The 14,229-nt window shown below is 45.9% G+C and overlaps 1 protein-coding gene across 4 annotated transcripts in view; it reads right to left on the reverse strand.

Annotated features, from left to right (window-relative positions):
- The window catches only part of gpr107 (G protein-coupled receptor 107), a 131,388-nt gene that overhangs the window by 62,583 nt on the left and 54,576 nt on the right, over positions 1 to 14,229 (reverse strand). For all 4 annotated transcript variants that reach the window (XR_015073336.1, XM_085965459.1, XM_085965460.1 and 1 more), the window contains exon 17: positions 9,815 to 9,936. Coding sequence is in view for 3 of the 4 variants with exons in the window: in XM_085965459.1 (XP_085821585.1) it covers positions 9,815 to 9,936 (122 nt within the window). In the remaining variant the exon portion in view is untranslated. The remainder of the gene's footprint in view (positions 1 to 9,814; positions 9,937 to 14,229) is intronic.

The raw sequence follows: 14,229 nt of genomic DNA on the forward strand, positions 1-14,229 counted from the left end.
TGAGATCCCTTCTCATTCTTCTAAACTCCAGTGAATACAGGCCTAGTTGACCCAATCTCTCCTCATACCACAGTCCTGCCATCCCAGGAATCAGTCTGGTGAACCTTCGCTGCACTCCCTCCATGACAAGTATATCTTTTCTTAGGTAAGGAGACCAAAACTGCACACAGTATTCCAGGTGTGGTCCCACCAAGGCCCTGTATAACTGTAGTAAGACATCCTTGCTCCTGTACTCAAATTCTCTTGCAATGAAGGCCAACATACCATTTGCCTTCCTAACTGCTTGCTGCACCTGCATGTTTGCTTTCAGTGACTGGTATACAAGGACACCCAGGTCCCTATGTACATCAACATTAGAAGAGTACTTGAAGGAAAAAAACTGTGTACTCAAAAGATGAAATACAGGAAACTGTGCTATCCGGAGGTTGAATGTCCAGCAGCTTCGATCTAACGGCAGAAATCAGCAGCCGTTTTGGTTAGGTTTTTTTTCTTCTAGCATTCTTTTCACAGGCAGGCTCTGGAAAGCGTCTTTGTAGCTTAGCAACAGCTTCAGAGACGCTTCCAAGCTACTGGGCCGAGTGTTTACAAGCTGTTGCTGAGCAACAGTGTTTGTGGTCAGATAAGGCAGGCTCTGGAAGGTGTCTCTGTATCTTAGCAACAGCTTCAGTGACGCTTCCGGGCCGAGTGTTGACAAGCTGTTGCTAAGCAACAGTCATTGTTGTCAGATACGGATATGAAAAGCTCCTATCTGATAACATTGACACTGCTCTATCCGGAAGTTTTGAGGCAACGGCAGCAGCTCGGTCCCATGGGTGCCGGATAGCACAAAGTTTCCTGTACTAGGTAACCAGACTGTGTTAAAAAGAAAAACTGCAAATGCTGCTTTTCTAAACAAAAACCAGAAGATGAAGGATCTCCAACCATAACATTAACCTGCTTTTTCTCTTTCAGATCCTGTTGGACCTGCTGTGTTTTTCCAGCATTTTCTGTATTTAAAATCAGGGAATAGAACAGCATGAACCCAAAACCATTTACCTAATAAAGATTTGCACAACAGGCAGACTGAAGACGATTCACACTCCAGCAAATAACTGCAACTCAGCCTAATGCTCGACATTTCAGCTTTGCTCAATAAGAGAGACAATTATATTAACTAAATTACTTCATTAAAATTAACATATGGAGGCGTGCGGAGCTCGCACCCCATCAGAGAAAATCATGTCAGGGCAATTTCTATGTCCTACTTACACATTAACAGAGAATCAGGGTACAATTAACCTGCACAATTAACTCATTGCACTCTGAGCAAGGTTTCTTTACCCCACTCCCAAACTTGACAATTCACCACAATCAGCGCGGACATCACTCGTCCATCGGGGCACTTCTTGTGGAATGAAGCAATGAGAGATTAAAAGCTGCTGCTAAAATGTTCGCTTTGGCATTTTTTATGCTTTAAAATCTAAACAGTTTAGAATTTTTGTCAACAAGCTGCCTTGTTTTGGAGAGAAAGCTCTACCTGATTCACAGAAACACATGATTCATCAGGTTCTGGCACCATTCTTTATGCACTGTTAACTGGCTACAGTACACATGAGTACATTGCATTTGGAAGTAATACACTAGAATGTCCACTGCCCTCAAGGACCTGGTCAAATTGTTGAATTCCCTCAAACATTTTGCACTGAAACCTCATTCAGCAAACTGTATCTTCTGACCTGGATCCATTTACTGAGAGAAGATGTTTTCTTTCCGGGAAAACAATATTTTTTGCTTTTCCATTTAATCACAATGGGGAGTCAGAGTTGCAATGAAACTCAAGATCACAGGACTTAAATATATTTAAAAAGTTGGGGGGGGGGGGGGAATCTGACCCAGGCAACATAAGTAACAGATAAATTAAATGAAAACTGTTCTGGGGCGTAGACAGGAGGATTACCTCGACAGCAATAGGGTAATGGCTTCCTAATTTGCAGTGGGTAATTACAACGAACTAACGACGTTCACCATCATTATCCCTCTGCGAGATCGCTGTGGGCAGCTTTCTTCGAGGCCAGCGGCGAGCGCATTTGCTTCGCCGCTGACCGCAAATTACGGGCTAAAAACAGCTAGCATCGAGTTTTGGATCACCTCAAGTTTACATAGGGTAGAATGTGGGAGGCCAGCCAGGAGTGCGTTGGAATAGTCAAGCCAAGAGGTAACAAAGGCATGGATGAGGGTTTCAGCAGCAGATGAGCTGAGGCAAGGGCGGAGACAGGCGATGTTAGAGGTGGAAATAGGTGGTCTTTGTTATGCCACGGATGTGTGATCGGAAGCTCATTTCAGGGTCAAATATGACACCAAGGTTGCGAACAGTGTGGTTCAGCCTCAGACAGATGTTAGGGAGAGGGATGGTGTCAGTGGCTAGGGAACAGAGTTTGTGGCAGGGACCAAAACCAATGGCTTCGGTCTTCCCATTACTTAATTGCAGAAAATTTCTGCTCATCCAGAACTGGATGTTGGACAAGCAGTCTGACAATTTAGAGACCGTGGAGGGGTCGAGAGAAGTGGTAATGAGGCAGAGCTGGGTGTCGTTAGCGTACCTGTGGAAAGTGACGAGGTGTTTTCGGATGTCGCCGCCAAGGGGCAACATGTAGATGAGAAATAGGAGGGGGCCAAGGATAGATCCTTGGGGGACACCAGAGGCAACGACGCAGGAGCGGGAAGAGAAGCCGTTGCAGGTGATTCTCTGGCTACAATTAGATAGATAACATAGAAACATAGAATATAGGAGCAGGAGTAGGCCATTCGGCCCTTCGAGCCTGCTCCGCCATTCAATGAGATCATGGCTGATCATCCAAATTCAGTACCCTGTCCCTGCCTTCTCCCCATATCCTTTGATCCCTTTAGCCTTAAGAAATATATCCAACTCTTTCTTGAATATATTTAATGAACAGGCCTCCACCGCCCTCTGTGGCAGAGAATTCCACAGGTTCACCACTCTCTGGGTGAAGAAATTCCTCCTCATTTCAGTCCTAAATGGCTCACCCCTTACCCTTAGACTATGACCCCTGGTTCTGGACTCCCCAGCCATCAGAAACATCCTTCCTGCATCTAGTCTGTCCAGGCCTGACAGAATTTTGTAGGTTTCGATGAGATCCCCTCTCAATCTTCTAAACTCCACTGAGTATAAGCCCAATCAACACAATCTCTCCTCATACGTCATTCCTGCCATCCCAGGTTATCAGCCTGGTGAATCTTCGCTGCACTCCCTCCATGGCAAGAACGTCCTTCCTCAGGTAAGGCGACCAAAACTGCACACAATACTCAAGGTGCGGTCTCGCCAAGGCCCTGTACAACTGTAGCAAGACATCCTTGTTCCTGTACTCGAACCCTTTTGTTATGAAGGCCAACATACCATTTGCCTTCTTAACTGCCTGCTGCACCTGCATGCTTACCTTCAGCGACTGGTGCACAAGAACACCCAGGTCTCTTTGCACTTCCCCTTCTCCCAATCTATTGCCATTCAAATAATAATCTGCCTTCCTGTTTTTGCCACCAAAGTGGATAACCTCACATTTATCCACATTATAGTGCATTTGCCATGCATCTGCCCAATCACCCAACCTGTCCAAATCGTATTGGAGTTTCACGACATCCTCCTCACAGCTTACCCTCCCACCCAGCTTTGTGTCGTCTGCAAATTTGGAGATATTACATCCAATTCCCTCGTCCAGATCATTAATATATATTGTGAACAGCTGGGGTCCTAGGACAGATCCTTGCGGTACCCCACTAGTCACTGCCTGCCACTCGGAAAACGACCCGTTTATTACAACTCTTTGCTTTCTGTCCGCCAACCAGTTCTCTATCCAAGTCAATACCTTGCCCCCAATCCCATGTGCCTTAATTTTGCACGCTAATCTCTTATGCGGGACCTTATCGAAAGCCTTCTGAAAGTCCAAATACACCACATCCACTGGTTCTCCCTTATCTATTTTACCAGTTACATCCTCAAAAAATTCCAGCAGATTAGTCAACCATGATTTACCTTTTGTAAATCCATGTTGACTTTGTCCGACCCTGTCACTGCTTTCCAAGTGCTCTGCTATTACATCTTTTATAATAGACTCTAGCATTTTCCCCACTACCGATGTCAGGCTTACCGGTCTATAATTCCCCGCCTTTTCTCTACCACCTTTTTTGAATAGTGGGGTAACATTAGCTATCCTCCAATCCATGGGTACTGTTCCAGAGTCTATCGAGTTCTGGAAGATGACCAGCAATGCATCTACTATTTCTAGGGCCACTTCCTTAAGTACCCTGGGATGTAGATTATCAGGCCCTGGGGATTTATCGGCCTTCAGTCCCATCAATTTTCCAAACACCATTTCCCTACAAATACTGATTTCTTTCAGTTCCACCCTTTCATCAGACCCTATGTTCCCCGGCATCTCTGGGAGGTTATTTGTGTCCTCCTTTGTGAAGACAGAACCAAAGTATGTATTTAGTTGGTCTGCCATTTCTTTGTTTCCCATTATAAATTCCCCTGATTCTGACTGCAAGGGACCTACGTTTGACTTCACCAATCTTTTTCTCTTCACATATCTATAAAAGCTTTGTGTCAGTTTTTATGTTCCCAACTAGCTTACTCTCATATTCTATTTTCCCTTTCTTAATTAATCCCTTTGTCCTCCTTTGTTAAATCCTAAACTGCTCCCAATCCTCAGGATTATTGCTTTTTCTGGCCAATTTATATGTCCTCTCCTTGGATCTTATGCTATCCCTAATTTCCCTTGTTAGCCACGGTTGAGTCACCTTTTTTGTTTTACTTTTATGCCAAACTGGGATGAACAAATTCTGTAGCTCATCCATTCGGTCTTGGAATGTTTGCCATTGCCTATCCACCATCAACCCTTTGAGTGCCATTTCCCAATCAATCCTACCCAACTCGCTCCTCAGACCATCGTAGTCTCCTTTATTTAAATTGAGGACCCTAGTCTCTGAGTCAACTACTTCATTCTCCATCTTAATGAAGAATTCGATCATATGATTGCTCCGACCCAAGGGGCCTCGTACAACAAGATTGCTAATTAATCCTTTCTCATTACATAATACCCAGTCTAAGATGGCCTGATCTCTGGTTGGTTCCTCGACATATTGGTCCAGGAAACCATCCTGTAAACACTCCAGGAATTCCTCCTCCACAGTATTGTTACTAATTTGGTTGGCCCAATCTATATGTAGAGTAAAGTCACCCATGATGACTGCTGTGGAACCAGGCGAGTGCAGTCCCACCCAGCTGGACGACAGTGGAGAGGTGAAGGAGGATGGAGCGGTCAACCGTGTCAAAGGCTGCAGACATGTCAAGGACGAGGGTCGAAGGAGCAGGAAGTGGGTCTCCTGGACAAGATGAGCGTGGAGAGGTCATGAGGGGAGATCGGAGAGGAACTAGAGAAAGATGAGTGTTCAGGGCTAAGGCAGGGGGGAACCTTAGAGCAAGTTTGGCCCAGTGAGCTAGGGGAAGGAAGGGAAGTGGCAGAGGCAGTTGAACGGGTGGTCTCAATCTTAAAGACAAAGGCGGCCATGAGCTCTTCACACTTGCCGTCAGGGGTAAGGGTGGAGGAGACAGGGGAGAGGGGTTTAAGAAGACGGTTGGCAGTGGAGAATAGAAGCCGGGATTATTTGTGCATTCTAGAATGATTCTGGAATAGTGAGCAATTTTGGCAGATGAGAGCAGAACCCGATAATGCTTTATGTGGTCCAGCCAGATCTGCCGGTGAATGGCTAAACCAGTTGTCCGCCATATCCGTTCAAGTCTGCGTCCCTTGGACTTAAGGGAGCGAAGATGAGGACCGTACCAGGGGGAACGGCCAGGGTGAGACAGTGCAGTTGTAAAAGAGTTGGGAGAGTATTTTCCAGGGGCGGACACAGAAGGAAGTGGGGGGTGATGGGTGGAAGGGGGATGTGGGTGGAGAGCGATACAAGGAAGTGGTCAGAGATGGCCTTATCTGAGATTGAAACGATGGGAGTAGCGAGGCCATGAGAGCTGGCAAGGTGAAGGGGTGGCCGTGAATATGGGTTGGGGAGTTTACATGGGGGGGGGGGGGGTGGAGATTAAGGGAGGACAGGAGGCTGGTGAACTCGGAGGAGAGAGAGCGCATGATGAATTGAGGTGGAGGTTGAAATCACCGAGGATGAGGAGTCATTCGGTGCAGAGGCTGAGGGAGGAGAGCAGTGGAGGTATCTTGGTAATAACATTTTTATGGTACTTGGGTGGGTGGTAGAGAAGAATTTTAAATGAGGGGTGAAATAAGGTGAACTGCTCAAAAGGAGGAGAAAGTAGCAGAGGAGTACAGGGACAGACCAAGGTGTGATTTCCTGATGAGAGCCACACCGCCACCACGGCGGTCTGAGCGGGGCAAGTGGTGGAAGGTATAGCCAGGCGGGGAGGCTTCATTTAAGGCTAAGGTGTAATCACCCCTCAACCAAGTTTCCGTCAGGGTCATGATGTACATGCAATCATCCACGATAAGCTCACAGATGGCAAAGACCTTGTTCACCAGTGAATGAGCATTCTGGAGGGAGATGAGGAGAGGGTCAGTGATGGCTGACCCACTGCCAATGTCCACAGGGTCAGCGCTGGGGGTGGGGGGGTAGTGGATGGGGAGGAGATTGGCAAGATTTTCCCCAGTGGTTGCGCTGGGTGGGTAGTGGATGGGGAGGAGATTGGCAAGATTTTCCCCAGTGGTTGCACTGGGTGGGAAGGTCGGCGAGAGAGGATGGGACAGTTGGGGTTGCTGCTTGTAAGGCGGCAGTGATGAGTGACTCAATGGGCCCTTCGGAGGATGCCAAGAGAGGCACAGAGGGAAGCTGTGGGCTTATCTAAGATGGAGTCAAGCCTGGGACGGCAGCAGGAGAGTAGAAAAGTCAAAAAGTAATGAAGGATTGGGGTAGGGATTTGGGAGGACAGAGTATCTGAGCGAGGAGAGATGAAAGGAGGCATGATGACAGGAGAGCGCGGTCAGGGAGAGAGAGAGAGAAAAAGGAAAAGAGGGGGGGGAAAAGTGGAAAAGTATTGAATGGCTCAGGTCCGGAGCGGCAGCCAAAGTGTGCACGCGAATGGACACGGGAAAAGCTCAGGTTACATAGGCCTGTTTAAGTGGAGTAATTAACAGAATACATATTTCCTGGTAGCAGGGAATAGGTTGGCGACAATAGTAAGGAGACCAGGGTCAAAGTCAGAGGTCCCATGGAAGGACAAAGCCGATGTAAGCAGGAGGGGGCCGGCACGCAGCATCGATGAACCGCTGTCCAAAGCAGGTGAGTGAAGTCCAGAAGCTATTTGAAGGGTAGAGAATTCGAGGATGGAGGTTGTTGCTGTAGGAATGAGAGCCGGTAGCGGTGCAGAAAGATGATGGCTAAATTGATGCCAGTTGGAGGTCACCGTAGATCAAAGTGACAGAGAAAAAGTAAAACCACAGGCCAGTGACCAGCAAAGCTGAAAAACGAGTCACTGGACAGCAAGCGGAGCAGCAACTGCTACCTACAAGCCAGCAGAGCTGAAAAACCAGTAGAATCAGTTCAGCAGAGACACAGTCACAGTTTAAAAGGTAAAAATCTTTTAGCAGCAGAGATAGAGACACAGCAGGTAAGTCTTACAGTGTAATCCAGTGCAGAAACGTAGTGTAATCAAAAGTAGTTCAAAGCAGAAATGTAGTCTAGATGTCCAGAGAAGTCCAGGAGATCAGAAACCAATTTGACAAAGGAATTCCGCAGCATAAGGCTTGAAGTGACTGAAAAGTAGAGCAGCGTCACAGCCGCTGAGTCAAACCGTGGAGTCAACGAAGTCCTGTCCGCGAGGAATCCAGTGATGGAGGTCAAGTTTCAGCAGAGCTCCGGCAGTTGAAAGAGCTCAGCAAGAACAAAGACACGCCGGGGGGTGGGCAGTGGAATCTGCAGGGGGAGCTTTAAACTTGTGGTTTGAACTTGCAATTTAAGCTGAAATGCCGTCACTGTCAGAAGCAGGGTATCTTAAGCAAAAGAAAGGAGATTGGGGGAAGAAAGGGCAAAAGATGGCAATGGATGACCACGGCACAGTTGAAGAGAACAGCTAAGAAAGGAGCTGCTAGCCAAGAAGCCATCTTGAAAGGTATTATACAAGTCAACAGGGGTTATGCCGAGGCTTCACAATGCACTGGTCAGACCACACTTGGCATACTACATTCAACTGTGGTCAACACACTTCAGCAAGTGGTACACATGCATTGAAGAGGGTGCAAGCAAAAGCAATACAAAAGTTCAAGTGTAAAGGGATGAGCTATGAGGAAGAGTTACAGAATAGCAGGCTTAAAAGTCTTGTAAAAAAAAAAAATTAAAGGTGTGTCTAAAGTATTAAATGGTTTAAGTAATATGAGCCACAGCAAGTGAGGTCATTAGTTCCAGAGGGCATCTATTATATATTTAAAAATTAGTTATGTGGGGTGCAAGTTTCATCCAAAACTCATGACAACTACACTACTATGGGAAAACTCACCATTACTCGTCACATCTGTAAATGGCGTTGTGACAAGAATTTTCAATGTTAAGGGGTGTCACACACAACAGATACTATTGTACAGGTATATGCCTGCATTCTCTTATATAGTTTTGCTTTTAAAATATTCATTTGAACATTTTTTTACAGTTTGGATCATCTCTCCTTTTAAGTTTAAAAAAAACTGACTTTACGAAATTTAACTTAATTTTTCACTCAACAGTCCTGCCCCCTCTCCCTGTGACCTCCTTCCTCTTCAGCTGCAGATTTTGAAAATATATTTTTGAAATTTTAAACTTTTGACCCTCGGGCTGTCCTGCTTTGCCCAAGGTTGTTCTTTCCTGCTGGCAGACCACCCACCCTTCGGTATTCCTCATAGGCAAAGAGGAATTTGGCATTCGTTTGTAAAATTACACTCCATTCTGTACGACACAGGATCCCCAGGGGCGAACTATGTGCTACACATGGGTATTATTAATGATGCCTGCACCACACCCAACCAACAGAGACAATAAGCACCAGTTTCAAGATGTAATCCGAGAGGTGGAAATCAGCACCGAATAATAATTCAATGGTTCACTGCACAGCATAACAGAGCCACCAGTCACACAACACAATATGCGCCGGACAGATTTCTGGAAGTTCTCGAATATGCCGTTCCAAGAATAACCCAACCCAGTGAGTCCAACATTCTGGGAGAAGAGACTTAGAGTGAAAACCGGTTATCCCCAAATAATGCTCTGCACACTGCTATTCCCCTCTAACCCCACATCTCCAGTTCTGAATAGAATTCACTTCAAGTCATTGCTTGCACTTGATGTGGAAGAACATGGCTTGCAACACTTCCCCTCCCAACATGCCAATGATCCATTTTTTTTTTAAAAAGAAACAAAGCAAACTGCATGGGAGCAATCTGGGACACAGCACTTCACATTTGTTGTAATTATCTTAGTCAACTTCAGCTTCAGATCAATTCTTGCAGAAGCTGGTGCTTCAGCTAAGAATTTTCAGTATCTTTAGCATCGGATTTTACTGGTCCATTGGTCTAGCCAAGTCCTTCTTACATTGATCAGACTTTAGTCCGTAATCGATGGACCCTTCAATCCAATGAAAGTAAAAAGAATTTGGCCTCATCCATTCTCTCTCTCTCTCCCCCCTCACTCCAGAGGCAATAGTCTAGAATAACATGGACATCGAAGTTAGAAAGTGACCCTCTGTCGCAGTCACTGAGCACCAAGTTCCATCAACTGAAACAGTCTCGATGATAGTTAAAGATAAAAGGTTCAAATTGAAAGTGCTTACACTTCATCCATCTCCACGTCCTCCTCATTCTGAGGTAGTTGAAGGTAGGGATTGTCTGAAGCTGGTCGGAACTTGTAGCCCGTCAAACAGAAGAATAAGAGTGTGGCGAGTTCATCTAGGAACTGAAATTAAGAGAGCGCTCATCAGAAAATAATGCTGCGGATTTTAGATCAGTGAATGTGAAGTTCTTGAACACCTGAAAATTTGGTGCCTAAGTTGTACCTTTATTCAAGTCTGTGTTCTGAATACAGGGATACGCAGGGAACAAATCTGAATTTTTCTTTTAACTTTGATCATAAAAGGGAGAACTTATACAAGGTATAAAGGCACTCTCCTAACATCCAAATGTTATTGAATCCTCAATCTCAAGTCCCTTGACAATTAAAAACTGCTATTACAAAACAAGAGGTTCGCGCCATTTCTCTATTAATAGATCACTCATCTTGGGAATCATAGATCTGCACCGCCCCTTAAACCTTTCCCTCTCCCCAAATTTTGTTCCCTCCCCTTTCCACAGCTTCATGGTTGCCAAATACTTATGTTTGTTTGGATTTTTGTTGAAGTTTAATATGAGTTTTGTGACGCTCTTGTGTATTTTTGAGCTGCCTGCTTCACAATGTCTTCAGCAGAGGCCTGGGGCGAGGATACCCAACCTCTGAGCCAAGGGTAGTGAGGGGCAGGCAAACCAGTCCCTGATTGGGGGATGGGACAAAATAATTGTAGAAGAAACCTTACCCTCACCTCAAAAAACAGCCAAAGATGTGCTTTTGTTTAGGAGAAATGGGACAGCTGGAAGAGAGGCACAGTGCCACTGTAGAACACAGCAGAGGCACACAATTGGGATTCACAGAATGACAACAGCCGTAACTCACTCTCCCTTTCCGCAGGAGGTGTGACAATGACACAGGGTCCCAACAATCTAGCAAACCGTGGTATGAGGCTCTGTCCTTGTCAGAGATATCAGAGTTCGAAGGAAAAGTTCATTGTTATTAACCTAATCAACAAAAGCAAATTTAATTTAACTTAATTCAGGAATATATCACTGTTACCAAAACACATACAACCCTGCAAAGTTGAGTAATATAGAAAGTAATCCTTTAATGGCAGCATTTCTAAATTAATCTAATTTGCATATGACAACATATTTTTTTTATTTATTCGTTCATGGGATGTGGGCGTCGCTGGCAAGGCCAGCATTTATTGCCCATCCCTAGTTGTCCTCGAGAAGGTGGTGGTGAGCCGCCTCCTTGAACGGCTGCAGTCCGTGTGATGAAGGTACTCCCACAGTGCTGTTAGGGAGGGAGTTCCAGGATTTTGACACAGCGCCGATGAAGGATCGACGATATACTTCCAAGTCAGGATGCTGTGTGTTATTTGGAGGGGAACCTGGAGGTGGTCGTGTTCCCTTGCGCCTGCTGCCCTTCGAGGTGGAAGAGGTCGCGGGTTTGGGAGGTACTGCCGAAGAAGCCTTGGCGAGTTGCTGCAGTGCATCTTGTAGATAATACACACTGTAGCCACGGTACGCCGGTGGTGGAGGGAGTGAATGTTTAAGGTGGTGGATGGGGTGCCAATCAAGCAATCTGCTTTGTCCTGGATGGTGTTGAGCTTGAGTGTTGTTGGAGCTGCACTCATCCTGGCAAGTGGAGAGTATTCCATCACACTCCTGACCTGTGCCTTGTAGATGGTAGAAAGACTTTGGGGAGTCAGGGGGGTGAGACACTCGCCGCAGAATACCCAGCCTCTGACCTGCTCTTGTAGCCACAGTATTTATGTGGCTGGTCCAGTTAAGTTTCTGGTCAATGGTGACCCCCAGGATGTTGATGGTGGGGGATTTGGCGATGGTAATGTCGTTGAATGTCAAGGGGAGGTGGTTAGACTCTCGCTTGTTGGAGATAGTCATTGCCTGGCACTTGTGTGGTACGAATGTTACTTGCCACTTATCAGCTCAAGCCTGACTGTCATCCAGGTCTTGCTGCATTCAGGCATGGACTGCTTCATTATCTGAGGAGTTGTGAATGGCACTGAACACTGCAATCGAAGCGAACATCCCCACTTCTGACTTTATGATGGAGGGAAGGTCATTGATGAAGCAGCTGAAGATGGTTGGGCCTAGGACACTGCCCTGAGGAAGTCCTGCAGCGATGTCCTGGGGCTGAGATGATTGACCTCCAACAACTACAACCAACTTTCTTTGTGCTAGGTATGGCTCCAGCCAGTGGAGAGTTTTCCACCCGATTCCCATTGACTTAAATTTTACTAGGGCGCGTTGATGCCAAACTCGGTCAAATGCTGCCTTGATGTCAAGGGCAGTCACTCTCACCTCACCTCTGGAATTCAGCTCTTCAATCCATGATTGGACTACGGCTGTAATGCGGTCTGGAGCCGAGCGGTCCTGGTAGAACCCGAACTGAGCATCAGTGAGCAGGTTATTGGGGAGTAAGTGCCGCTTGATAGCACTGTCGACGACACGTTCCATCACTTTGCTGATGATTGAGAGTAGACTGATGGGGCGGTAATTGGCTGGATTGGATTTGTCCTTTTTGTGGACAGGACATACCTGGGCAGTTTTTCCACATTGTCGGGTAGATGCCAGTGTTGTAGCTGTACTGGAACAACTCGTCCAGAGGTGCGGCTAGTTCTGGAGCACAAGTCTTCAGCACGACAGCCGGGATGTTGCCGGGGTCTATAGCCTTTGCTGCATCCAGTGCACTCAGTCGTTTCTTGGTATCACGTGGAGTGAATCGAATTGGCTGAAGACTGGCTTCTGTGATGGTGGGGACCTCAGGAGGAGGCCAATATGGATCATCCATTCGGCACTTCTGGCTGAAGATGGTTGCAAATGCTTCAGCCTTGTCTTTTGCACTCACATGCTGGGCTTTGCCATCTTTGAGGATGGGGAAATTCATGGAGCCTCCCCCTCCCGTTAGTTAATTGTCCACCACCATTCACCACTGGATGTGGCAGGACTGCAGAGCTTTGATCTGATCAGTTGGTTGTGGGATTGCTTAGCCCTGTCTATAGCATGCTGCTTCCGCTGTTCAGCATGTTTGTAGTCCTGTGTTGCAGCTTTCCCAGGTTGCCGCCTCATTTTTTGGTATGCCTGGTACTGCTCCTGGCATGCTCTTCTGCACTCATCATTGAACCAGGGTTGATTCCCCAGCTTGATGGTAATGGTAGAGTGAGGGATATGCTGGGCCATGAGGTTACAGATTGTGGTGGAATACACTTCTGCTGCTGTTGATGGCCCACAGCACCTCATGGATGCACAGTTTTGAGCTGCTAGATCTGTTCTGAATCTAAAATTTAATTATCAAAATATGTTTTCCCGATTGTAACAGAAGTGTATTTGTTTCAATGGTTGAGTTATTAAACAAATACTCCTAATAATGTCATAGAACAGTCTTTAAAAGATAACATGCATTATTGCATCATTTTTCTTTTACGCTGTAATGTTTTTTGTTGTCAATTTTCTCCCCCTCTTCTTCCCTGAAGGGATTGACACTGGATTTTTCAGAGCACCCATCAGTAACTCAGTGAGGTGACCATTCTTCACGTGAGCCGAGTAATGTTTTGGTGGTGGGCATCACAGCTGACCGCGCCAGACATCCACACATCAACCTTTCAAAACGGGTCCACTGGATAGAAAACAGGAGGGTATCCCTGGCTCAATTTTCCTCCCTCTAGCTCAGGAACATTGATGCCAATTGTGTCTCCTTTAACCTTTTTGAACTCAGCAGAAATGGAATAAAAACACTAAGTGATAGAAATACACAACGGGTATATATATTTTTATATTTTTTGTGGGATGTGGGCATCGCTGGCAAAGCCAGCATTTATTGCCCATCCCTAATTGCACTTAAGGTGGTGGTGAGCTCAGTTATGTACTGCTTTTGCCAGTGGAGGAGCTGTCTAAAAGTATTTTATCAGGAAAAAACCAAGGTGCATACTCTGTCAACTGGGCCACCTTCAACCATATATCGATGATAAAACTTGGGAATGAATTAGAAACTGGCTGAAGCATCAAAAATAATGGATTAGAGGAAAATGTCTGAGAAGGATGTTCCAGGGATCGGTGTTGGGACCACGACTATTTGTAACCTTATCAACAATTTGGATTCAGAAACTCAAATGCAAATTTTCAAATGATACCAAACTAGGAGGGACAGTGGTGTCAGAAAAGGCAGCCCACAAATTATAGAATGAGTTGATAAATTATGTAATTAGGCAGAACACTGGCAGATGAAATTTAATGCAGACAAGTGTAAAGTACTCATATAGGATGGAAAAATGGGCAACACATGTACTCTATGAACTGTGTCGTAATAGCCAAGGATGAAGCTGAAAGAGATCTAGGATTCTTAGTAGACTCAACATATCCAATGGTTGTACAGCAGCAAATCAACCAAGCCAATAGA

This window comes from Somniosus microcephalus, chromosome 23 (genome assembly GCF_052327205.1).
Source record: "Somniosus microcephalus isolate GS21.2 chromosome 23, FLI_Smic_1.0, whole genome shotgun sequence".
NCBI lineage: Eukaryota > Metazoa > Chordata > Chondrichthyes > Squaliformes > Somniosidae > Somniosus > Somniosus microcephalus.